Source organism: Nilaparvata lugens, chromosome 1 (genome assembly GCF_014356525.2).
Source record: "Nilaparvata lugens isolate BPH chromosome 1, ASM1435652v1, whole genome shotgun sequence".
Taxonomy (NCBI): Eukaryota; Metazoa; Arthropoda; class Insecta; order Hemiptera; family Delphacidae; genus Nilaparvata; species Nilaparvata lugens.
In genome coordinates, this window is record NC_052504.1 from 76,140,333 (window position 1) to 76,167,833 (window position 27,501).

A 27,501-nucleotide genomic window follows, 5' to 3' on the forward strand; every position below is an offset into this window, starting at 1 on the left:
TACGCGCTGTAACCATACAGCTAGAAATAGTAATAGTTAAGCCACACAAACTAAACGTTTTGACCTGATAATTAAAATCTTGCTAGATGACATAAATGAACTCAAGGACGAAATTACTACGTTGAAGATCGACTATCGGTCCGATAAGGACCGACTATCGGATTGGCAAGAACAACAGATGTGATATATAAGCTTGAAAATACAATATTTGAATTCACACAGGGACTTTACCCAATGCCATCAAACCCAATAAGAAGGAAAGCAGAGGATGAAACAATAATTCTAGTAAGTGAGGCAGAGCGTGACGAGGGAGCGCAGGATGTGACAACGGCGGAGCGGTGCGACGGTGAGGATGGCCCCAGCCCACCTGATCGAGCTGAGACCAAAGAGGACTACTCAAAACCCCAGACAAACAACGATAATCGGCGACTCACTACTAAATGATGTAAATGACATGCTATTGGAAAGAGATATAACACTTAAGGCAGATATAAAAATAATTCATGGTGGAAAAATTCAGGATGTCAGCAGATTCATAAAAAACCAAAATCACCTACCAAAGAATGTAGTATTGAACATAGGCTCAAATAACATACCCAATGCAAGGACCCCAAATCACGTCATGCGGCCACTGTGGCTGACAATAGAGGCTAATCAAAAGATTCACCCTGAGACAAAGTGGCATATCTGTTCTATTCCCTATAGAGAAGAATGCAACGATCGATTCACCGATGAATCTAATGAGGCGCTGCAGTTCATGTTCCAACAACTAAATGTAACATTCATAGATAATACACAGCAACTAAATAAGACACACCTCAAATGGGATGGAATTCATTTGAATGGACAAGGATCTAGAACTTTGGCTGAAAACATCAGAAAATCACTATCACCTGAAAACTGTCAAACCCACCCAAACGATTGCATAGCCTCATCACGCTTCAAAAAATAGACAATAACCAGAAAACACCAAGTTTCCCCCATGATATAAAAACCAATGCTGGATTACTCTACAAACAAAAACCACTCCATAAAAAAGTTCACAATAATAGTAAACAGGAGACAAATTCACTTGAAATATATCACATTAACATCCAAAGAGGACTACTGGGAAAAGTAGATAGATTGCTGATAGAACTACATCAACACACTCCGGATATCCTCATTATAACGGAACATGGCCTAAGAGAGGAGGAACTCATAACTACTCACATTCCTTCTTCTTCTTCGATGGTGCTACAGCCCAAATCGAGCCCTGGCCTCCTCAATTCTGCGCCTCCATTCGTCACGATCTCTTGCCTTCCTTCTCCAGTTCCTGATGCGAAGGAGTTCTGCTGCATCCTTGGAAATACCATCCGCCCATCTCAGTCTTGGCTTCCCCACCGGTCTCTTGCCTCCTGGCTGTCCCATATATATTTTCCTGGGGGCGCGAGTGTCAGGCATCCACTCCACATGCCCTGCCCATCTTAAACGTTTCAGTCTGACATATATGGACAGGGGTGGCTCCTTATAGAGTGCAGCTAATTTGTTGTTATTTCTTATTCGCCAGACACCCTCATCACACACAGGTCCATATATTCTACGCAGCATTTTCCTTTCCCAGCGGTCTAAATTGCCTGCTGCCTTTGATGTTAATGTCCAAACTTCGCTTCCATACGTGACCACTGTACGTATTATGGACTTATATAATCTAGCCTTTATATTTCTATGGACGCTTCTAGACTTGAATATCTGCAGCATAGAGAAGAATGTTTTGTTCCCCGTATTGAGCCGCTTCTGTATTTCTTTCATCTCATCACTGTCCGCTGTTATATTAACTCCCAGGTAGGTGAAGTCTTTCACGTTCTCAAAGCTGTACTCACCCACCAATAGGTTTTGTTCTCTTCTGTTGTGCTGACGTCTGCTTTGATGTAGGAACTTGGTCTTATCACAATTCACCTTAGACCAATCTCATTAGCTGCATTTTCCAAGTTTGTGAACATTTCTTTGACTGCTGCCACTGATCTTCCTGCTAGGTCCAGGTCATCTGCATACCCTAATATCTGCTGGGTCTTGTTTATTAATGTACCACTTGTATCTGCCAGAGTCCCTCTTATCACCCTTTCTAGTGCAAGGTTGAAGAGAACTGGTGCTAGGCCATCTCCTTGTTTCAGTCCTTGTTCCACCTCAAACTTATCTGTCATTTCCCCATCTATCTTCACCTGACAGGTGGTCTTCTTCATTGTTGCTCTGACAAGTCGTACAAGCTTTGTTGGTATGCCAAGATCAAGCATGGTTGAGTATAGCTTTTCTCTGTCGATGCTGTCGTAGGCCTGCTTAAAGTCTATGTATAGGTGGTAGACATCTATATTGAACTCCCAGAACTTTTCTGCTAACTGTCGGGCAACAAAGAGCTGATCTGTCGTTGACCTGCCTGATCTGAAACCAGCCTGATACTCTCCTAGTAATCCCTCAGCATACACATCTATTTTATCTTTGATTATTGAGGTGAAGGTTTTATATGCTGTTGATAAGAGAGATATACCTCTGTAGTTTTTGGGCTCAAGTCTATCACCCTTTTTATAGATGGGGCATATGATGCTCATGTGCCAGTCTTCAGGGAGGGTCTCTGTTTCCCACACAAACTTTATGAGATGGGCCAGTTTTGTTGTCAATTGATCTCCTCCATACTTGAGTAATTCTCCTGTAATTCCATCTATCCCTGGGGCTCTGTTATTCTTTTTTTCTTCAGTGCCTTCACAACATCATCAACCGTGGGTGGTTCAATGATTATTTCATCATCAATTACTTCTAATCTCTGGTCTGGCAGTACATTTTGGTCTAGGTTGGGGTTAAGCAACTGACTGAAGTAGGTCCTCCATCGCTCCATTATGCTATCTTTATTTCCAATTATTTTTCCATTCAGATCCTTACAAAGTGTTGTTTTGGCTTGTATCCTTTCTTGAACAGGTTTACTCCTTTATATGCCTCTCGGGGGTCTTTCTTCTCAAAATCCTGTTGAATTTTGGTGACCTTGTTGTTGTAGTATTCTCGTTTTTTCCTTTTAATCACACTTTTAGCCTTTCTTCTAAGAATATCATAGTTTGCTTTTTTTGCTCTAGTTGGCCTTTCTATATAGTGTCTCCGGGCCTCGTTTCTTTTCTGTATGGCCTCCTCACACTCATCATCAAACCAGCTCTCCCGTCTTGTTTGGGTACTATATCCAATAGTCTCCTCTGCTGCCTGGGTAATAGCCCTCTTCAGATCCTGCCATTCCTCCTCTGTTGTTCTATTTTCCTCCTGTGCGTGTACAGGTAATTGAATGAGATTCTCCAGTGCCTCTTGATATTTCTTTCTTTCACCTTCCTCCCTCAGTTTATCTACATTCAGCTTTGGTGGCCTCTGCTGCCTTTTATTGTCTTTACTGCGAATTCGGCATCTAAAATCAATTCTCACCAGATAGTGATCAGAATCACAGTCCGCACCTCTGCAGCTCCTTATGTTTGTGATGCTTGTAGCTGCTCGTCTATCCACCAAGACATGATCAATCTGATTATGGTGCTGGCCGTCTGGTGATGTCCAGGTCCACTTGTGAATTTCTTTTCTTGGGAACTGTGTTGAGGCAACTATCATGTTTCTTGACATTGCAAAATCCAGGACCCGCATTCCATTGTCGTTGCTCTCTTCATGCAGACTATGCAATCCTGCCACTCTCTGGAATACCATCTCCTTACCAATTTTTGCGTTCATGTCTCCCAAATCATTTTTATATCATTAGAAGGCATGCTATTGTATGTCTGTTCCAGCTTGCAGTAGAATTCATCCTTAACAGCTTCATCTTTATCTTCACTTTCGGCATGCACATTTATTAGTGAGAGGTTGAAGAATTTTGTTTTTACCCTTAGGACGCATATTCTCTCATTTACTGGCTTGAAATCTATAATATTCTCCTTCATGCTATTTTCCACCACAAATCCAACTCCAAGTTCATGCCTGTCTCCCTCCTTGCCACTGTACATCACAGTGTGAGACTGAGTGTCAAACACTCCCTTGCCTGGCCAACGCATTTCCTGTATAGCAAGTACTTTTACTCTATACTGTTTCACACATTGTAGTAATTCTTTCAAGGCACCACTTCTGTATAAGCTTCTCACATTCCATGTTCCCATAATCAAGTTCAAGTTCTTTTTCCAAAATTGTTTTCCGAGTATCCTGTCCGATTTCCGAGGCTGTTGTTGAGGTTTCGTAACAGATTGGTTTTTATGGGGTAGGGTCGTTGGCCCCACGCCCAACCCCCAACCTGGAGGACCAGGTCATTTTTTCGGGTTTCCCTCCCTAGCCTTTGGTAATCCAATACCTAACTACAAGGCAGCAGTCAATTTTCTTTCGGGGTTTTGTTCCTTAGCCTTTGGAGATCCATTGATGTTCGTCTGCAAGGCAGCAGTCGTGTTTGCTGGTTTTGGTCCACCCCGGGTATTTGATTTCCCCGGTACCACCTATATCTAGGAGGCATTCCCCAATCCGCCACCTGGGGAGGCGCCCGATAGAAGACCAGCAACTCACATTCCAGGATACACGCAATTTCTGCCGGACTCAACTCTTATGGGGTGGAGTGGCGATTTATATAAATGACAACAATCAATTATCAGTTGAAGAGATCAAACCTCCAGAAACATATTACCCAGTGGAACAAAAATTCGAAATAGCTCTAATAAAAATCCAACTGAGAAAGAAAAAAACTGATAATAATTGGAACATACAGATCTCCACACCCCGGAGGACTAAACGAATACCTCACCCACCTTGGACATTTACTTCAAGACTACTCGGCTAAACAAAACAAAATAGTTGTTCTTGGCGACACAAATATAGATACATTAAAGTCCGAAAATGCAAGTTTCATTGACCTAAAGAATACTTTAATTCAATACGGCTGTGACATATTTGACCCTCCAGCAATCAGAAAACTGAAACGTCTGAAACGTCAGCTACAAGTATAGATGGTTGCTACCATAATATACCAGCAAGCGAAATAGCAGCTTCCGTACATGATCACATCTCTGACCAACTATCAATACTCTGTGAGAAAGATCAACCATATGATTAAGTATAAGTTCAACAGAAACTACTCACTCCACAACTTGAAAAACTGAAACTCAGATTGAGCCGCATAGATTGGGGACACACGAACTACCATAGGACTATTGAAGCTAAGTATGATGACTTTGTTATAAAAGAGTACCAGAACCTTGAAGACATACAGATATCTCAATGGCAGGATGGATCTTGCTTTAAAAAGTGGGAATGAGTAAACCCGCCCACCCTCACCGCAAATCACACAGATAATTGCCTTCTGCAGCCTAATCAAAGGCAAATTGACACCACACCCACACTGGGTGTGCGTTTTAGGACTTTTGATGTTTACCCCCTTACTAGCCTATCCCAAACAGAGCTGATTGATTGAGTACTTTATTCATGTAGATTACAATATATACTGGCTTATACACTTATATACAATAGCTTACAATATTTATTTATTATTTTATCATTATAATTTTTACAAGAAGCACTGACCGGGAGAGAAAAACTAAGGATACTCCTTGTACTATTTCTCTCCCAAATTTAGATAATAGTTTAAAAGTCCGAAATGAGGTTATGATTCCACTTTTCTGAAATTTAGGTCTTTTTCCACTCAAAACAACTAAAACTAAGAATTTTGAAGGTTGAGAAACTGGATAGGAAACAAAATATTACACTCAAATCACTGATAATTGAAACATTTTCACGTAATTTTACAAAATTTAGAGCCGGAAAAATAGAACTTATTATAGAACTTATTAATACAGCAAAATTATAGATGAATTTACATAATATAGACTAAGAAAATAATTATTGAAAGTATATGATATGAAAAAGTAATTTGTAATATAATAACTATGGATAATTATATTGTTATGCATCTACATAAATTGGCAGAGCTTGCGGACAAAGAGCTGCGGAGTCTTCAAAAATTGTCTTCCAAACATTTTCCTCTATACCCTATTTCAAGAATTCCTTGCCTTGAATATACTATGATAATAATTAATATATGTGAGAACTGTACCATAATTGAGTAATTGACTACTGGTACTGCATTATGAACTATAGTCAACAAACTAATATGTAGCCTACGCGTGAAATTGATGTACCTCAGTATAACTGTTGCTAATTTCTTCTCTTAGTATTGTCTATTATTTCCTTATAAACGTATTTGGTTTTTTATAATTGAATAAATTATTTGATATTAATCCTTTTATTTGTTTCGCAGTTGCAAAATGGCTGTGGCTTTGCGCTTACAAAGAACATACTGCGGGTGCTCATTGAAAATGGGTGCTATCTCGATTGGTATTATTTATTTGGTGAGTTGTTTCAAATATGTTCACGTAATTTCGATACTGAATTATTCAAGTCAATAAACATTTTCTACACCTACAGTACTACCAGTATTTGAAGTTTCACTGTACTCTTTGCAACTAAAACACTATACAGAGTGTTTCCGAAATCCTACCAATATTCTAGGTCAATGTTGTTCCTGGGTAAGAAACATATCCAAATATAATTTTCAAACTGTCCGAAACAGTGGTGAATATCAAATAAATATTCTTTCTTTTTTTGGGGGGGGGGGGATTAAGGTTGATGTAAGGTTAAGTTATTTCAACTAAACACCCCATGATACTTAATATCAGTTTTGCTGCTCATATTCAGAGGGTAATTTGCGCTGAACGCCCTTTTTACTTTACAGCCAGGCCGTCAAAAATACCTTTACCGTCAAAAATTCAGATTACTGTACTTTTTCTGTAATTACTGTATTGATTTTTCTTTATATTCATTTCGGGGGGGGGGGTTGGTCCTCGGGCCCTCTGCCCTGGGCCCCCCTTATATACGCCCCTGGTTCGAAAGCCTTGGTTACTCACATAGCCGCTATTTTGTTTTTTACTTAATATAGAGAAAGAGGAAGTGAAACTTTGCACGTATATTAGATTACTTTAACAATAATAAGACGTAACATAACCCAACCCTCTTGGCCTTGGTTTTATCACTAACGCTGTCATATCTCAATAAATTATTCATTCAATCTTGGAAAATGAGTTGTCACTCAATTTGTAATTAAATTTAGGCCTACGGTACTAAAAAAAGTTATTCTTGTATTTTTTTGTAAAATCGACGGTTTTTGGTTACTAAGAAATAGAATTTTAAATGGCCGCCATTGTTTTATGAATTTAAAAAAATATCATAATCTTCTGTAGCCTTGTCTAGATGTCATAAATGTTTGTGCAAAGTTTCTCTTCGGAATTGTATTTAGAATATGCCCGATATTCCAGTAGTGCTAAAAAGTTACAGGGTTGAAGGTTATTACGTTGAAAGAATATTTGATTTTTCTGATAAAATTGAAAAAACGTGTTTTTCTTTAAAATTTTACTTTTCTCAGAATAGAGAATTTTGGGATTACTAAATAAGTAAATTTTTATATTAAAATAATATAATCTCGAGATATTTGGAGCAGAAAACATGGAATTTTTGACGTGCTAGAAACGTTTTTGTTACAAAAGATAAGCAGGTGCTGAAAGCGAGAAATTTCCTTAGAAATAATTAAAATTTATTATTTATTCAAATGTCAAAATCAGTCGGAAGAACATAGTTACCGTAATAGAGCATACTATTAAATATACAAATGACGCTGCAGTAGAAAAAATGCGTTCCAACCTCCAATATTTAAATAGAAGCAAAAGGTGAGTGCCTTAATGAACGCGTCTTTTGTATTCGAATTAAATGTTATTTAATCATTGTGAATGCTTCTTATAAGTGAGTTAATTGTTTTTGAGCTATTTTATTGTTTCGTTGTTTTTATAACTTGTATTTTCTAATTTTTCAATTTATTTTTAGTTTTTCTGCGGATTAGCTGCTTTTCTTTTGGTGTTGTTTGCTGCTACCGGAATTACTTATAAATTAGTTGATATGGCGGAGGTTACAAATTACCTGACTTTCTCTCCAACAGAAGCATCAAATTCCCAAAAGATTTCTCACAACCAGGATAATTCACAATTTGAGGAAAATCTCACAGAAAAAAGTAAGATTATAAGATTACATTTATAATTATTATTATCATTTTATAACATATTATTACTATATCACAAAGTGCTCTCAATATTATTATGTATATGGCTGTGCAAACATCTATATCCCAATATAAGCTATTTATATATTGCTATAGTATAAACTAACCTTACCTTTTTGATGACATGTTTTTGTTTATTTTTGAAAACTTAAAATATCAACTATTCATAAATTGCTTTATTGTATGAATTATTAATTTTGATAGTGTTCGAATTCATAGATAAAGATGAAAGTTAACATAAAAGCTTTACATGGGGCTGAATGTTTTGTTGAGATTACAAACACCATGACAATCCTTGAGCTTAAGCAAATGGTCTCAAAAGCCCTGAAAGTACCAATTGGCCATCAAAAACTGCTTCTCGCCGGACGATTTCTAGCAGATAACATGACAGTAGCCGACTACCCTTCAATGAAAGAAGGCATTCGTATACACTTGGTGGTGCGACCTAATTTGGACCAGGACATCAGTTCGGTGACTCTACACGATGCAACCTACTGTTTCCTACGCAAATATTACTCGGATTCCGATTCACAAAAAATATCTGACGAGTTTCTAAAGGAATTCAACCGGTCTATCTCTTCACTGAGTCTGGACGACATAGAAAGGATTGCCACAATGTATTTGAACGAAGAACTGACAAGTTGAAGCATTTCCCCCCCATCCCACTCTCCAACCCTAGACGAAGTTGTGGCTGTATATTTTCTACATTAATTTTCTTTTGTAATTTATTTTATTTAATAAAAATATCAAACTATAAAAATATCAAACTATAAGTATTCTTTTTAATATTAGAAAAACCTTGGAAACCCTTCACTTTTTTTAGTATTTGGCATTTTTTTTCAACATTTTTTGGAACCTGGAAGAGAGATAATCCCTATAATAATGACGGTAGCAGTTACCACTGCCTTCATGGCTCAAACAGTATTATTTAACGGGAACGGGACACATTCAGACTGCAACAAACCCAAACACTGCCAAGTGTGTGAGCCTGAGTGAGCCTCCGCCCACCAACAGTTGGTGTAAATAGGAATTGACTTCTATCGCACTCTTAAACGCAAATTATATCAGCAATTGTCAAACAATAGATGTGATGAAGGTTCTCATTCGTTGTCCGCTGTATCGGTATCTTTTGAAAAACGTGAAATAGAAATACTTACTGCTCGATGTAAAGCTCAAATTTCATCGTTCAAGATAATATTTTCTTCAAGATTAAGCGGGAAAAATAGAAAGACATAGTTGCAAGTGGATATTTCGTTAGCTAAAACTCATTCTAAGGTATTTCATGAAAACTGAACATCAATGCACTAGAATCAATTCTGGAGTCATTATGCTGAAAAGTTTAGTTAACAGAATAGGTTTGAAATGACTACGGTTTCGCTTAAATAATGATACTAGTATTAAATAATGTTGTGATTACATTATCTAGTTGAAGATAAAGCAAGGTTCTGAAACGTAACCAGTGGAATACTGAGAAAGGAATCGCTTGTGAGGGAACTCTGAACTCCCTCACAAAATGAGTTGTTCGGTGTGAAAATCTCTGCTAACAATCTCTCTGCAAGATGTCTTTCTGGATGATCAAAACAAAATTCATGAAGCAGTAAAAAATCATGCAATAACGGAAAAAAGAACTCTACAAACTAGTTATATATATATATTTATCAATTCTATAATAAATAAGTCATATAAATGGTTGGGAAAAGAGCATCAGACACTGCCAAAAACTGTTCCTTTCCCGGATTGTTAATTCTGATTTATATGATCTTTTTATAAATTCAAAAGCTTATTTAGAGCTTTTAGATTCTTCAGAGTAGCATATTATGGTATATTGACTATAGGTGGAAAATACAAATCAATCAATTTGTATGAATTCACATAAAAAGAGAATGAAGTAAAAATTATGTTAATTTGTTTGTTTTTACTTTCCTTGCCCTATTACCATAGGTAAGGAAAGTATTGCTTTCCGAAAAAAATTAAGGTACCCCAATTTCTAAATTTCTATACGTTTTAAGGTCACCTGAGTCCGAAAAAGTGGTTTTTGGGTATTGGTCTGTATGTGTGTGTGTGTGTGTGTGGTGTGTGTGTGTGTATATATGAGTGTATGTGCGTCTGTGTACACGATATCTTATCTCCCAATCAACGGAATGACTTGAAATTTGGAACGTAAGGTCCTTACACTATAAGGATCCGACACGAACAATTTCGATCAAATGCAATCCAAGATGGCGGCTAAAATGGCGAAAATGTTGTCAAAAACAGGGTTTTTCGCGATTTTCTCAAAAACGGCTCCAACGATTTCGATCAAATTCATACCTGAAATAGTCATTGATAAGCTCTATCAACTGCCACAAGTCCCATATCTGTAAAAATTTTAGGAGCTCCGCCCCATCTATGCAAAGTTTGATTTTAGATTCTCAATTATCAGGCTTCAGATACAATTTGAACAAAAAAAAAAATGAGTGGAAAAGATTCAGCATGAGAATCTCTACAACTAATGTTCAGTAACATTTTCACCTCAAATTGAAAATAAGCTCGAAATTCGAGAAAATGTGATTATCCAATTGCAAACTGTTGGCAACCGTTGATTCTATTGAATGATTCACTATGAAGAGATAGCACACGTCGTGTGTCTTCAGCGTTATTACCCTGTCACCAGCTGGCTCAAATCTTTGAATAGTAGACTTGAGATGCGCGGGAACACTAGCGTCAGGTGATCAAATTTCATAACGGCAAGGAAAGTTGTGTGAGTGCGCCACACCAGATTTGTTTCTTTTATCATGTCTAATTTGTGTTAAACTGTGTGGAAAGTAGATAATATTAGATTAGTAATTACTAGACTCTAATATTGTGCAGCGCAAAGCGAAGCTTCGTTTGTGAGTTCGCCATTACAAGCGAATTACATAGATTCATACAGTACTCAATTTCCAATTTGGTATAGACTTGTAAATTGATATTATTGTGATTGTACTTTATGATGAATGTAGATTTTTAAGTTTCTATGATAATTTAAAATTTTGACATTTGTTTTTAGATAAATTTATTATTTCATTTACATTTTTTCATAATTATTTGCAATTTATAATTTTCTTTCAGTAACGATAGGATTGACAGTCAGCGCCATGTTGTTGTTAGCAACAGCAGCGTTTTTCAACGGAATGCTTGTCCACGGAGCAATGAGAGTGAGCATAAATATCATTGAAATCATAATCAATAGAAACTTCCTATAAAGGCCTATTATTTTGAAATGCTAATTCTTGTCCAATAATCAAGTCTCACCTACTTGAAATGGCTTGGAATCTTGTGCGTGTTCCAAATTATTTCTGGACGTTCTATTTTAAATGCATTCAAATTATATCGTTTCCATAATAATATTATGAGTCTACAAGAATTGAAAAAGTAGTTATTTTAATTATTGATAAGGGTGATGTCCGTAAAACTGAGCACCAAATGCTCGCTATAATAAAATAAAAATAAATGAGAAATTGCATTTGCTCGAATGCTATGAATATGAAATAATAATTATTAAACGTAGTTATTTAGTTATTTTAAGTCTATAAGGTGGGCATAAAACCCCCAGGGACACGTCATGTAAACCAAAAAAGTAACAAGTAGGTCAGTTTGAACATGATCTGTCAATTAGTTCTTAAGAACGCATAGAAAACGCTCAAAATCGCGGAACTTTGGCTTTATTCCAAGACCCTCCCAATATAACATTTTCATATCTCAGTTGAGCCTGTGTATCAAATTTGTACATTTTCTCTCAATTAGTTCTTGCAAAATGTGAGGAAACTCAGAAAAACCGCCAGGGAACGCTGGAAAAACGCAGTAAAACCGCCTATCTTGGGCGTATCTTTGGCATAATTCTGAGTCCTCTTAAGAATAACTAGACCCTTGCTAAACTTCTGTACGAAATTTGAACATGATCTGTCAATTAGTTCTTGCTCAAAAACGGCCGATCTTGGGTGGAACTTAGGCTCAACTCACACTTACGCGACTCAGGTCGAGAAGAGACTCGACTCTAGTCGAGAGCATGTGTTCCCAAATGGTGACACTCAGACCAGTCGATTCTAGACTCCGTGACGTCACCCATTTAAAAACACATGCTCTCGACTAGAGACGAGTCTCTTCTCGACCTGAGTCGCGTAAGTGTGAGTTGAGCCTTAGCATAGCCACCTCTAATTAGAGGTATTCGAGGTAGCTTTGGCCTTAGGCGTCTTAACTTTAGGCGGAACTCAACTTCCAATTAAACATTTTTATATATCAGCTGAGCCTGTGTACCAAGTTGAGACATTTTTTGCCTATTAGTTCTTGAAAAAGCTGAGAAACGCAGAAAAACGCTGTAAAACGCAGATTTTGGGCGTATATTTGAAAATTTGTTCAAATCCGTTCTTAGTGCGCCTCTAGATGGCCAACTGAACAAACCTGCCAAATTTGAACGTATTTGGTCCAGTAGATTTTTAGTTTTGTTGATGAATGAATGAGTGAATGAATTAGTGCCATTTCGCTATTATCATAGAGAAACAATAGCATAAGTAGATATACCATGGGCGTTTATGTCGTAACTTTTACTGTTATCTCAAGCTTATTACTGTCGATTATTGTCGATTTTTACTGTTTTGACCGGGTAAGAGTGTATGGACGGCACAATATGAGAGACTACCAGCGTCATAAAGCTTCACGGGAAAGAACTACGTGGACTATCGGCTTGAGATAACAGTGAAAGTTGCGACATAAACGCCCTTTACCATGGGATATCTATTTATGCTATTGTTTATCTATGCTATTATTATGAATGAGTGAGTGAGTGAATGAATCAGTGCCATTTCGCTATTATATTTATTATTATGAATGAGTGAGTGAGTGAATGAATCAGTGCCATTTCGCTATTATATTATTGAATCAGTGTCATTATTATTATTAGAGTGAGTAAGTGTTTGCGACCTGTCTCTCCTGTGAGAGTATTGGACCATACAATGTTTGAATAGAGGTGCGTACAGACTTTCGCTCTGCTCCGCAACCGAACGTCACTCCAGCAGAGCGATTGATGATCGACCGGGGAGCAAGTGTGGTTTGACCGGGGAACGCGAGAAGATCTAACATCTTCCATAACGTTCATGATGGGTGCGGGGGCGGAGCGACTGTGGTTCGATGGAGGAACGAGGGCGGTACGAGGGCGGAGCGTGCTCGGTGCGGGTTGGAGGCGCGTTTATGTGTACGCAGCTTAAGAGAGACTTGTAAGAGACTTGAGTCCGGGCAAAGTCTCTGCCCTACGTGCTTTTTCCAAAATTTTCAACTCACATATAGTTTGAATTTTCAATTTTAGTAAGGCCCTCAATCACACAAACATAAATGTAAATTAAAAAAGTTAAAAAAAATGGTACTATGATATTATTTTTCAACTAATAAATCTAGTAGGCCTGAAGAAATACGTTATGTCAATTTAAATTTGCATTATGGAATATGAAACCGTTGTTATTTTGACCCACTCTGTACATTTAAGTGAGCCAACTGAGGAAGTTTTGTTGATGTTTTACGCAGAATAAGCCCACCTGTGTGCTCTATTGGCTTGTTGAACAAACGGCTCTACTCTTCTTCGAAGGACTTCTCGTTGCTTTTCTCATGCTCAACGACCACACCATTTCCATGATCTTTGTTCTCATAGATATTGGTGAGTGTTTATGAAACTTGACTATTGAATGAAAATCATAGATTTTTTTACTTTGAATAATTACTCGATAGCTTATTAATCATCTATTATAATAAAGGAAAGAATTAATTGGCTCATACACGTAGGGGATAGGAAATTCACGAATGAATCGTCTCGTCTAAACTACAATAACTTTATATTTACCTACTTTAGTCTGAACTACCTGACTAATTAACTTGAAATTTTGCATATAGATTCTTAATTTACCGCAGATGGTTAAAGGCCAATTTTTAATTTTTCAAGATTACAGTAAATCAAGTTTTCAGTTTATCAAGTTTTTAATTAGACCCTTGCAGAGCACGGGTTAGCTGCTGGTTAATAATAAAATTGAAATATGATATCCTATACTATTAAACGAGCAATTTCTGTTTATATGTTTTGATGTTTATATGTTTGTATTTCACCGGATCTCGAAAACGGCTTTAACGATTCTCACGAAATTCAGAACATAGTAGGTTTATAATATAAAAATTTGATTGCACTAGGTCTCATCCCTGGGAAAACTCGCTGAAGGACATTAAAAGAATAATTATTATAATAATAACAGCTTGGAAAAACAGCTGATAATAATTATTTCGTCGTCTGTTGATGATTGAAGTGAGTGAGCGAGTTCATGTGTGTGGGACTGTGTCAAAATTATGACTCAGCTGTTGAACTTTTGTAATCATTCAATCAGGTACTTATACTTTGTTCAAATTAAATTCCGACTTTGGATGTACATGCGCAGCAGATAAGGCATACAGCGGCAGGGATACAACGGCGGCTATGTAGCCATTGTTTACCGGCGAGCGTTTTCTAATTTCCAGTGAGTATTCAAGCGCTCATGTTAAACTTAGGAAGTTTCCTCTCTGCAATCACAGACTCGACTGACTCTATTCGACAAATTGACAACTACACTTCCACCTATGACTCAATCCATCACTGCAATTGGTTGATCTCCCTTCATTTCTCTGCGCCACAAATTCCTCCAAGTCTGAAGAAGATTGCTCGAAGTATAGTGCCGGTTGCAAAAAAGCCGGGTTATTTTCAATCCTGATTAATTTCAGTTGATCCATCTTCTTGAAATGGTCTTCTCTGATTTGGTTCACGTGAAATTAATCAGGATTAAAATTTAACCGGCTTTTGTGCAACCGGGCCTTTGTGAGGGAAATTTTTGCAATCCTCTGGGAATTAATCTCAATTTACTGTGATTAGATAGAACATTTCTGTATGAACTATGAATGTTATAATTTATTCTTTCGTAATAAATAATGTTTCATGCTTTTGTACTCCAGAGTGAAGCTCGGTCCCCGATATTTAATAAAGTATCAGTGAATTGACTCTGTGCATGTGCAGCGCAAATCACCGCTTGCTGAATTGGCATTGAACTAGTCGTGATTTTAATAAAAACCTTATACTGTAATTTTACAACAACTCCATAGTTTTAAATGATTATAACATCTTATTAAATTGAAAGTTGATTGTATAATGTAAACACATTATAAATGTGTTGTGTTTCACTGATGTTGTTTTAATTTCTTCTAATGAATGAAACAAGGTTGTGACACGAAACCGGGTAGAGTGATGCAAAATATTTTGTAACTCAACTAGTGAGCCACCCCAGTCTAGATGACCTTTGATTTCATCAAAGTCTATTGAAAAAAGTAAAAACGCGATCCCTGCATAACGGTGCTCTCCCTCAATATGGCCTATTCAGTATTGTTTTGAGGTTTCTTCACTTTTTATTTGGTATAATAATAGTTTCTTTTAGAAAAAAGAAACTTTAAATAAAAAAGAAAGTACTAATACTTTCTTTTTTTGCTATTCCTTTCCTCAAAAACGGAAGTAACTATTCAGGTTCCCCTGGGATAAGGTAGTCGAAATTATGACCACCTAGCAGTAGGTCCGTCCAGTCGAGTGGTTTAGACGCTGGCTTTGTGAACCAGAAGCCCGGCCCGGGAAAGATATTCTTCTCGGGCCACTCACGTGTTTCGGATGGATACGTTAAGCCATCGGTCCCGGCTGCCTAAAAGCAGTTGTTAAGTCATGGCCCTAAACTGATCAGGTGTGACCTGAAAACTTTGACACCAGACCTGAGCCAGTCAGGTCACTCGGGAGTATTACTTACATGCTCCGCAAGCGTCTGTGAAAAACAACAAAAAATATATTGAATTTAGTTCCATTCTAAAATTTTTAAAAGTATCACTCTATCAAATTTACTCACAATAGAAAACTTTATAGAGTTGTTATTATTATTTATTATTTTGTCAAAATTATGTGGATAATCTTCATTGTAGTTCAAAAAATGACTAAGGTTGGACTCGAATCTTTCATTCTCAAGTCCTGCTCGCTACCCCAGGACCAAAAGATACAGTCAGTAAACGGATTATTTGATTGTGATTTTATCGTCACGAAAACTTTAAATCGCAAATTGAATAAATTTGTAATTGATTATTAACAATTAAAATAGGACTATAACTACCCTCGGTAAATTTATAATATTTATGCATAATTTTAAGTTGATCAGTTCAGAAGTGATAATGCGTCAAAAATGTATATTTCCTATCCCGTACATGTTAATTTAAATTCTTTACTTTATCAATAGAATCATTACTAATAGTATCTTTACTTTATTAATACTAATATAAGATGTACATTATTACCTCATTTTTTTGTAATGATTCAGAGTTAGTCTGAGAAGCCAACACAACATGTAAGAACTTTTTTTACTGAAGTGATGCACACATCATGAGAAGGCTTGTGATTTGGTAATAACCGGCATTACTAACCACTCGCCATTTTTTTGTTATCTATACTTTTTGTAGAAACTATTTTTTTCTTTGAAAGCTTTTTTATTGAAATAAACAATATAGGAAAGGTTATTTCGTTCTCCATTGAGTTATGTCTTGAACTTATTAGTTATTGTTTTCATTTTTGCGATTTCTTTATTTTTGTTTACAGTGCTGAGTTGATATTGTTTAATCAATAGACCATTGACGGCTTAAATTATATATTCAGGCGAGGTAGGACCTTCCCGCAAGGGACTCCCCACCAATCAGCCATAATTTTCTAATCAATAGACAGTGTCCAGTTATTCATTAGTTATTCTTTATTTTTGAAATGAATGTCCATGTTTGTTTTCAGTACCGAGAATCTACTGTGTACTGGTCGTGAATGGCCTCCTTCACACTATGCGTCAGGATCAGATGCCAAGGGCAGCACAGTGGACTCAGAAATAAATTGATCAACATATTACAATTGAACATTTGTAAGATGTCATTTCTACTAAGTTTCAAGCTTATATTTTTATATAATCCACCGATTTTTTTTCAAGGAGAAGACGAAGATTGTTTTGGAGTGATTTGGTAGAATATACTTTTTTGGTGAATCCGTGAATGGAAAAAGTTTACTTATACAGATACAGAGTGGGTGAAAAGTTCCATAAAGTCAATATTTCATATTCAACTATAATTTGATGATAAGAGTTGTTGGGCATCCTACTCAATACTATAATAACTTTAGTTATTATTAATATAACTATATAAAATGGCCAAGATTTGACAAACCTGATCAAAGTTGATAAACTTTGAATATTAATATAAATATATTTATAAATGTTGACATATCTATCAAATAATATAGGTATATGCCAGCGTATCAAAAAATAACTCGGACATTTTTTTAAATTTTAGTTGGAATATCGTAGTTCTTTCAATCAAAAATCATATTTGACAACCATCTTGGTTCAACCAAAAGTGCAAAATCTGTGATGGTAGTTCGTTGTTGAATACTCAAAGGAGATATCTAGATCTTATCTTCTTCTTATACCTTATATTCTGTTATTTATTCACTGATTAAGACAAGTACTGTAATATCTCCACTAGAAAGATAGTTTTTGTGAATTATGTTATTATCACCTCCTTTAATAGATATTAAACAACATATCTGAATTTTCATCTGTATATCTTACACAAATAAAAAATTCTGTGCAGAACAATTTCGGTCTGCCATTTTGAAAGCTAGTTTATTTTTTTGAAGGGGAAGGAAAGAGATCATGTCGTGCTTTTTTCCAATAGAAAAATGTCAGATATATTAAATGGACGAAAACAACAGATAATGGATAAACCAAACATCTATGTGTCATAACGTTCCAAAGATATTTACATTACTGTGCATAGTACTGTACATAGTTTTGAAACAGAAATTTAATAAAAAGCATCTTACCTAAGTAATTTTTAAGTGGTCAAAATTGCAGTAGACATACTTTCTTTATTGTAATATTCTTCACATTTTCAGCACTTTGAACCGTGAAATTTGATAAATCATGATTCTAATGTATAACTCTTGTATTTAATGTTTGCTTGAGTTATTAGTATTTTCAAATATGAATATCTTGGTAATGGTTTGGCACATCAAAGTGCGGTTTCCACCCTTCAATTTTTCCTAAAACTACGTATTGAATTCTCATGTAATAACTGACCACCTTACCATTAAAAAAATGGAATTGCATACGAAATGGCGGACCCAAGAAGGCGGAACAAAATTTCGAAGTCACAAAAGTAGTACTTTTAATCTGAGTCTGATCTTCAATCACACCTATCGTCAAATTATCCATCCTTGTTTATATAGAGTATTAGACCGCTCAGGATCTTTTCACCCACTCTTTATTCTATAATGTTATGTAATAAACTGTTTTCATCTTCAAAAGAGAATATATTGTAGATAATGGAATGGCTTAACAAAATTTATTGAACAGTATTGTGAGTAATAATTGAGTGAATATTATATAATATTATAATGTGTATATTCAGTCAGAAGTACTATTAATAATGAGTTTTAGAGTACCGGTATTTGAAGAAAGCTTAAATTTCAAATATTTTTTATTCTATAGAAAACATTTTTTCTTTGAGAACGAGAAATAGAATGTGAAAATGATTGTTCACCAGATGCTATTCTAATATTACATTTAATTGAATGTAATATTTAATTATTGTATTGATATGGTTTTATTTTCTCAAACAGAATTCATCATAATCATCATTTAGATTACCGTATTTATAATAATACAAATTGAAATATAATATAATATGTATATCGTTATAATACATTCTATATTAATTATAATTTTATAATAGGATTACTTATCCATTGAGAGTATTCAGCGTGAGGAACACTGTTGAGAGAAAATTTGTAGTAAACGAAGACTGGAAGTGGTACTTATATTGAGGAATGAGATGGATAATGATGGTAATAATAGGCTAATAGATATTGTGATGAATTGATGGTTGGGATAATTTTGAGGTAAATTTAGTTTCTAAATTTGATAGTTACTTTTTCAGAAATAATTTTCACATCCATATTGATAAGAGCTATTAAGACTGCTGCGTAGGAAGATATTTTCTACATAGATGATATTTTTACTTATAGAGTGCTATTACTAGGTTTTATAATGATTGTAGCCTATAACTCAAATTGTTTATTGTAATGATGGTTGAAACTGTTTTCTCAAATGAATTAAGTGAACAGTGAGTTGTAATTAAACAGTGAGTGAACTTATGTTGAGCAATTTATGGTGATTTGGAATAATTTCGAAATAATTGTTTTTTACATGTTTAGTATTAATATTGATAGTCAAGTAGAGTATTGTTATATTTAAAATACTTATTCACTGGAAGTGACACTTCTTCCATTATTCAAGGTTAAAAGACTGGATTGAATACAAAGATTACAGTTTGGTGATTAAAATAGAAGTTTACCTTTCTCTGGCTGATATACTCATACATAAATTTTTATAATTAAAAAAATGTATATGTACTTGAACCAGATTTAAAGAGCCATTCTTCAATAATAATATAATTGCCATCTTCATTCTCGAATATTATTATTCTCAAGCCAAAAATGTTGTAGAAGTAACATAATCGACTTATTAGAGAATTATTGGATAATTTTGAGACTGTAAAACTGGCTTTATTTCTTAAGGTTATTAAAGTTATAATTTACAAGATTTGCTGTATAATTTAAAACATATTTTATAATGTGTGCCTTTTATTCAATGATTTTCTGTGGCCTGATTTTTTGTTGATTAGAAGTTAGATTTATAGGTAATCAATTTAAAATACTTCGAGTATCGCGGTAATATGATCTGTATTCAATTTGTAATCTCAATTTTCAAGATTACTCTTCACATTGCTCCAAACTTTTACTTTTCGACTGTTGAATTTGAAAGAAAAAATTAATATTTGACTGCCCAAAATCTAAGATTCTCTACTTGAACATTTTCTTTTAATAGTATTTTTCTATAGTTATAATTTTCTTTCCAGATCGTAATTTTTGTATATTTTCCTAATATTGAGTTGAATAAAAAATGTTTCATAGATTAAGAGTTTGATGTATAGCTTTTTACACTTGTGTTGGTTATTATTATATTTTGTTTCGATGCAATAATTACTAATGAGTAAACTCTTGAAAAGTTTAACGTTTATAACAAGATATTTTTGGCAATAAATTTGAAAAATAATTCTATTGTGTTTGTTCTCTATTTTATATTGGAGGAAAAGGAAATCCATCAGTAATAATAATTCTTTTTTCTAAGAGAATACTATTATGTATGAATGATTATCAGGATTGTTGATAGAAAATCAAGTCCTGTAATCCAGCAATAGCTTACTGTAAAGACGAACGCACACAGTTACAGACAGACGGAGAAAAATGAACGTGAGTCGTGAATATGGAGATAGACGGACTTTCTTGTGCGTTGCAACATTTGAACACCTGGGGAGGGATTTTCCCTCTGACTGTCTGCATACGTCCGTCTTTTGCAGTGTGCGTTTGCCTTCAATATCGCAAATTCTCTATATAAGGTAACGTTCAATAAAACAAGAAAAAAATTTCTCAAATTTATTTTATACTGACATTCAAAAAATGATATACAGTACTTTATGGCTTGGAAATGTAAATCATACAATATTAATGGTATAACACTGTAGCACAAAGAGGAATTTTGTTTGCTATACATTTTTCAAATTCAATATACTAATCTAGATCACAAAATCAATAAATTGACTGACAAATTATCTAGATTTACACAATTAGATTCTATTCAAGTTTTAGAATTAGAGGATATGATGCATAACTAAAATAAAAACTGAATTGGAGACAGAAGCCACGATTAACAATTCAATTACACTACTATAGCTCACAACCTAGTATCATTCATTAAACAAAACAACAATAATTAATTATAAGTTTCATTTATCAAGTTTACAAAATTATTACATTAAATTACATAACAATGTTCAATATAATATTTTACATAACACATAATCGAAGATTTTCCATGATTTATACAATTTATCAAGCAAAAACAGTTTACAGAAATATTTCATTTTAAGGTCACTTTCAGGACAGTTGAATAACTCGTCCGTTTCACGCTCTCGTGGCACACACAGTAGACAGTTTAAAATAGTCAAGAATAGTAAAGAAATTATAATAACTTATGAGTTGATTGGAACTGAGCTCAAACTCCAACAATGATTTCTACAAAAGAAAGCTTTCTTTTTTTAATTATACAGTACTTAAGTAGCACGACATAAATAGACTATTCTTTATTTACAGATTCAGACAACAGTACATTAATCACAATAATACTTCACCGGAGTAAATCAGTAAGATAAGATAATTATTATTGAAATTAAATCTCTGGAATTGTCCAGACCTCATGGGTGTAAAGACCAACTAAAATCCATAAATTGATTTATTCATGAATGAGTGGATTAGACAATAATCAAATAAGTAAATCATTAAATGTAAAAGGATGAATTTATTAACATATTGACATTATTTTGATCAAATATGAGGGATCGCATTGTTCAATCCATTTCATGGCTTCTGCTTGAAAAATATGTTTTCAAATTGTTGATTATCTAATTTCTGAGAAGCATTTGTTTATAACTTGAGATGAATTAGAGATTTTTATATTAATTATAAAGGAAACGCCAATTCAAATTCACTTTATTATACGAAGTGAAGATTTTTCATTAAAGAGTTCCACTTGAATGTAAAGCTGAACAAAACTAGATTCTAATCGACTAAATTTGTAAGATGAATATGAATTTGTGAAACATATCCAGTGGAAATTCAATTTGAATCACAATATTATGTTAACTTGAACGTGAACAATTACGTATAGAAACAAGATCGGACAGAACAAACTGATGGACGGATGGTTTAAAGGAGGGAATCAATTTTCCCAATGAATAGATCTCTTTTCAATCCAATATGTCCAGGACCTTAGACTCACCTGCTAACTTAAATAATCTTGATTTTTCCCAATAATGATTAAATTGGCATTATTTGACAAATTGGTGTATTTTTTTATGTTATTTTTTCAGAAGGATCCTATAAAAGAGAAGCACATTTAAGGTTGGAAAAAATTTACAAAAATAATTATTTCATTTAAGTAGATTTTGATCAAATTAACAAGCAATATTCCAATAAATAGTTATTGAAAATTATGTTTTGAATTTCATTTATAAATTGAAATAATCTTACAAATAATAATCACCGGAAAAAACCGGATATATATAATATTAGAAACAATAAAATAAATAAAATTCCATTTGAACACAGCCTACTATAATCAAATAGCACCAAACACCAACGAAGGTATAAATTGAAACTGAATGAATGAGAAAAAATGAATTACTTACTGTAACCAAAAATATGTACAGTAGCATCAAATAATATAATATTTCAATTTAGTTATAAATTAGAGGTAAAATTTCCTAGCGAATCTTATACAACTCTTCATCATTATTGATAATATAAATACTGTGGATGATAATGAAAGCTAGAAATAGAAATATTTAATTTTTACCAAATATTTATATAATTACATGTTTCAATTGCTTTTGGTAGTTGAAACTGAGCAAATAAGAAAAATATGTATGAGAAAGTGGACTTTAATATAAAAGAAAATCGAGTTGGGGAGATATTGGAGCTTGAAACATTTTTTTAGAACAAAATTGAAACTGAATCCTATTTATAATTTATCTACATTGACGCTTTCCCTCTATCTAATGTGCAATCACTATTTGTACTTTCACTTTTAAAATAATAATTACATTCGCAATCTTGATTCAATTCACCAGTCTCTATTTCTATCTATACATATTCATAATATTAATTTATTAATGAAAAGATCATGTTATTCAAATAGTATTTTTATATCATTCTATATCAATTTATAACTAACCGTCTCGAAAAATAGTGGGAAGTATCAAGATCAAAATAGAAGAGTGTTACTTATTTACAGGTAAGGATATCATAGTTTGTAGTTTTGATAATATTTTTTTATTTAAACCAAACAAAAGAAATCTCTCACAAAATCCCGCAGAATCTGATATATGATTCACTTCTTACTGCAGTTAAATCCCTACATGAGCTAATAGCTTGTGCGTAGGCAATTGAATTAATTTGCAATGATAGAATGTCTTATTATTTATTAATAGAATAAATTAAAACCATGATGTCTGTAAAGTTTCAAAATGGTTTTGGATAAAAAATAAGCACTTACGTAAAATATTATTCAATCAAAATACCATACCGTATCTCACATTCCTTGCTATGAATCACTAGCAATGAATTTAATTATTATCAACTTCATAAAACCTGCCACTCACGAAAAAAAAAACATTTACATGGTTAATGTCAGCTGCCACAAATTTCCCATCATATTTTAATGGAATGCATGGTGGATACAATTTGATTAGCTGGAAATGATTACTTATCTCGAAGAAACTCACCAATAAAGTGAATGATCTATTTAAATGAATAAATAATACACCTTAATTATTTAAGGAATGTGGAATGGCGAGTATATTAAAAGGAGCTTTATTATATAACAGAAAAGCAATCAATATTAAACGAAAGAACTTCGTTCAAAGAATACGAAAGAAGATGGTTGCTGCACACAATGTGAGCTAAATCTAGTATGGTTACATTCATCAAGCTCAAAATTAACTGCTCTAAAATAGTACTATCGATTATTATTGGTACCGAACAGATGGAGTTTTAATTTTTAAAAATTTGCATTCCGATAATTTTTTTGTAACTTTGATAATAATGTGATATTGAATAAAAAAACAAATAACTGAAAAGTAACATTGTATGTTAAATGTATTTCATTTTTTCATAATGCTGCGTAAAGTGTTTGTAAATTTAACTATCATTTTTATGAATTCTGTGTTTTATCACAAATATAGTTTTAAAGTGAATGAGTACAATAATTGAGAAACTTGTCCAATCTAAACAAAGAGTGAAACATTACTTGAAAAGTTATTGAAATTGAAATATATTTTTAAATGAATTGAGTTACTTTCCAAATACAAAGAAGTTTCAGTGTTTGCAGATCAGTGATGTTATGAGAGTAGATATAATTATTATACAATTATCTGATTAGTTTGAGAATATTATATCACGTCCGATAAATTCATTTTTGATCGTGCAACAACTAGTCTATTATGTCTTTTCAATAGTACCTGTGGAAATCAACTTGGGCGACACTAAAGATTTCTCTAAAATTACGATTTTCCAAATCATTTCAGACTTATAATGGTGGAAATAAATGTGTTGGACAGTAATATAATTTGAATTGATGAAAAGGATTTGTTAATAAATATTTATTGAATATCTTTTTCATGTCACTTTCATCTTAATAAAATATACATTAAGTAGATTAAAATTTAGCCATCTCAATACCTACAATTATATCTAAAAATATATTTAAGATTTACTGGCTTGATAAATTTTTTATCGGAAAAATATTTTTTTTACCTTTTGCAATGATAAAGCAACGTAAGTACAAACAATCATAATCATAATCTTATCAACACATTGAAAACAACAAACAAAATAACATGTGAGTTATTGCACTAATAATTATCAGGGATGGAATAGATTAAGTCTATAAAACGGAATCTTCTGTTTTTCAACTTGTAGATGACAAAGGTTGAACATTATGAATAAATACATCAATAGAATGTACTTTATTTACAGATTTTTTTTCAAATGTACTGTTAAAATTATTTAAAATGTATATGAGTATAATAATCGAACAATTTTACAATGCTGAGAAAATATTCTCCAATATTTTGACTAATATCACTATAAACTAACAGAGCTGATATTCAAAAATGGAATGACTAATGTATCAGTAAATTCGATAAAACAGAGATTAAAATGTACAAGTTCCAATGGATCGGCAAGAGAAGGTACTTCAATACCTTGACATTACTAGATTACATGCACATGTTTCTGGTAATATTTATTATTCCTAGTAATGGAATGCATTAGTCAGTCTAAACAAGTCAATCGATGAAATAATGTTGGCAGATCACATTGACGGATAATACATTGCAAAATCTAGTCACATATCCTCACAGCTTACAGTATTCAAGTTGATAAATATATATTTAGGGTTTTTCCAGCTAAGCCGAGGAAACATCTTGTACAGTTGGAAAGTAAAGCTTGCCAATGCATTGAGTAACACAACGAATGACGTAACGAGGATAGTATTACAATAAGACTACTATTATTGACGAGGTTATGAAGCGAGGCGAAAATATATGAGAATGACAATTGAAAGAAAATGAATGAATGTGTTTAGACTGAAAGCTTGATTGTTGATTGGTGGTGGCTAATAGTTGGACGTGGATTTGGAGGATAGTTGTTATTTGTTGAGGCGCAGAGACGAGTGCCGGAGGGTGCCGATCACACCCAAGCCTTCGCCTCGGCTGCGCGAGCGATGCAGCGTCGACAGGCCTTCACCTGGCAACACAAACACATCACAATCATCACATTCACATGTTTGCCACCTTCTTAATTCCAATTACTTTCTTCTTTCAAAGAATCGATTCCAAACCTGTGCACAGACTTGGGGCGAGAGGCCACACAAGCGTTTTTCAGACGTGTCGGCAGGGCAGGTTTGGCGTCCCTCTCAATCAGCCAGCTTATTGTATCAGCTGATTCCTGAACGCCAACCCAATCAGAGCTTCCTGCCTTGTCGACTCATATGAAAAATGCTCATGTGGCCAGCCCTTACGCGCCACACGATCATTTCTCAAACAAGTCTGTACGGTGATCGCATTTCGTTTCGTTCGTCAAGTTTGGAATGGAGCTTGGCACGTTCGTTACTGCATTCAATGCGTCACTGAAATGTTTTCGATCACTGGGTTCCTGTTGGATCGTTAGAGTCAACAATTTTGACGATCAGATGAGATGAACAAGAGTTCGACTCCCACTAGTCGTGTGTTCGTGGCGCGTACGTCTGAACACAGCTTAAGGCTGGCCGCACACAGATTATAATAAAAGTATTTCAACGAAACGTTTTCTGTAAAAAGTTCGGTGGTTTCACACGAAGGAAAATACAAATTATATTCATTATAGACAAATATATATCGACAAAACAACGTATTTTTAGCCTCTGTCTCATCAATGTGCCATGCATTCATTTGATAGCATGTTTGATCATTCACTTCGCCATATTTTGACACAAAGGTTTGTCGAAAGACGATTTGTCTAATCAGTGCGCGGCCAGCCAATGTGAGGTAAACTGAAACTGTGAGCATAAGCTGAATTTGGGTTGGTGGTACCCTTTAACTTTAAAATGTTTATATTAACCACCCCCCCCCAACATAATTTAAAATTCCTACTAAAAGAGAAACAAGAACCAATATATCAGTATCGCTAAGCCCAATCAGGTTTATAAAAAAGTGGTATTGAGAAATAATATTGTAATATTGTCAATAGTTGGGACTATCGTATGCATCTATAGAGAATCAAAGCCATGTAAAACTGGATTGATTATGAAAAGTATGTTGATTGACGGTTCTATAAATAGTTTACAACAATGAGGCTGAAATGACTTACTTTTACTCGAGCTGCGCCTCATTGATGACGATTCTTGGCCATGACTACGCATCGCCCTCCCACGTTTGTCCAGAATCAACTTGTTCACTTTAACAAAGATGCCATGTTTTGGTCGAGCTTCAAAATACCTCACGCCTTTCACTACACCATCGTTTTTCCCTACAAATTAAAGAATGTTATCAATCTTCAGTACAAGTGCTCAAATGTGCATTTTACTAACATGCAATCAGAGGATAATATAGATTTATATTACTTGAAAAAATATCAGGTAGAATATATAAGTTCTTCATATTTTATCGTTGAATTGGTAGAAATTAGTAGAAAGTAGGATTCAAAGGATGAAATGTGATTATCTCAAGTCCAAAAAAAGAATATTTAATCCATCTCGATACTGTATCAAAAAATTATTTTCAAATCAAATAGAATTTATTTGCTTCTTTTAACACATTATTATAAATACTGTGCATTTCTTGAGCAATAAGATCATAAAAATAGAGGAACAAACTGCAGAGACAAGTACAGGTAATAAACACAATTAGCATAATAAACTAAAAAAAGCGAAGACAGTTTTAATTGCTTCGGTTGAATAAATAATAATTAAAGGTTGACTTCGTGGGTGATTTTGGAAAAGTTGAAACAAATACATATGTACGGATAGATTTTTCACCTCAAGATTGGGATTTCATTAAAATCTGTTTTAGATTTTTCATCTTAATACATGGTGCTTTTGTAATCGCATGTTGAACAATTTTCATGA

The 27,501-nt window shown here is 34.0% G+C and overlaps 3 protein-coding genes across 7 annotated transcripts in view; 2 read left to right on the forward strand and 1 right to left on the reverse strand.

Annotated features, from left to right (window-relative positions):
• Positions 1 to 19,621, forward strand: part of LOC111043299 — a 45,799-nt gene extending 26,178 nt beyond the window's left edge. For both annotated transcript variants that reach the window (XM_022328209.2, XM_039443421.1), the window contains exons 2-6: positions 6,287 to 6,377; positions 7,903 to 8,086; positions 11,225 to 11,310; positions 13,670 to 13,799; positions 16,962 to 19,621. In XM_022328209.2, coding sequence (XP_022183901.2) covers positions 6,294 to 6,377; positions 7,903 to 8,086; positions 11,225 to 11,310; positions 13,670 to 13,799; positions 16,962 to 17,056 — 579 coding nt within the window. In that variant the 5' untranslated portion in view covers positions 6,287 to 6,293 and the 3' untranslated portion in view covers positions 17,057 to 19,621. The remainder of the gene's footprint in view (positions 1 to 6,286; positions 6,378 to 7,902; positions 8,087 to 11,224; positions 11,311 to 13,669; positions 13,800 to 16,961) is intronic.
• LOC120355113 (ubiquitin-like protein 4A) lies at positions 8,237 to 8,894 on the forward strand. Its single transcript, XM_039443433.1, has one exon. The coding sequence runs from the start codon at positions 8,360 to 8,362 to the stop codon at positions 8,777 to 8,779; it is 420 nt and encodes a 139-aa protein (XP_039299367.1). The 5' UTR covers positions 8,237 to 8,359; the 3' UTR covers positions 8,780 to 8,894.
• Positions 19,622 to 20,700: 1,079 nt separating the features above from the next.
• The window catches only part of LOC111043298 (kinesin-like protein KIF13B), a 95,015-nt gene continuing 88,214 nt past the window's right edge, over positions 20,701 to 27,501 (reverse strand). For all 4 annotated transcript variants that reach the window (XM_039443420.1, XM_039443417.1, XM_039443409.1 and 1 more), the window contains 2 exons: positions 26,745 to 26,903; positions 20,701 to 25,643 (listed from right to left, as the gene is read on the reverse strand). In XM_039443420.1, the coding sequence (XP_039299354.1) occupies positions 25,546 to 25,643; positions 26,745 to 26,903 (257 nt within the window). In that variant the 3' untranslated portion in view covers positions 20,701 to 25,545. The remainder of the gene's footprint in view (positions 25,644 to 26,744; positions 26,904 to 27,501) is intronic.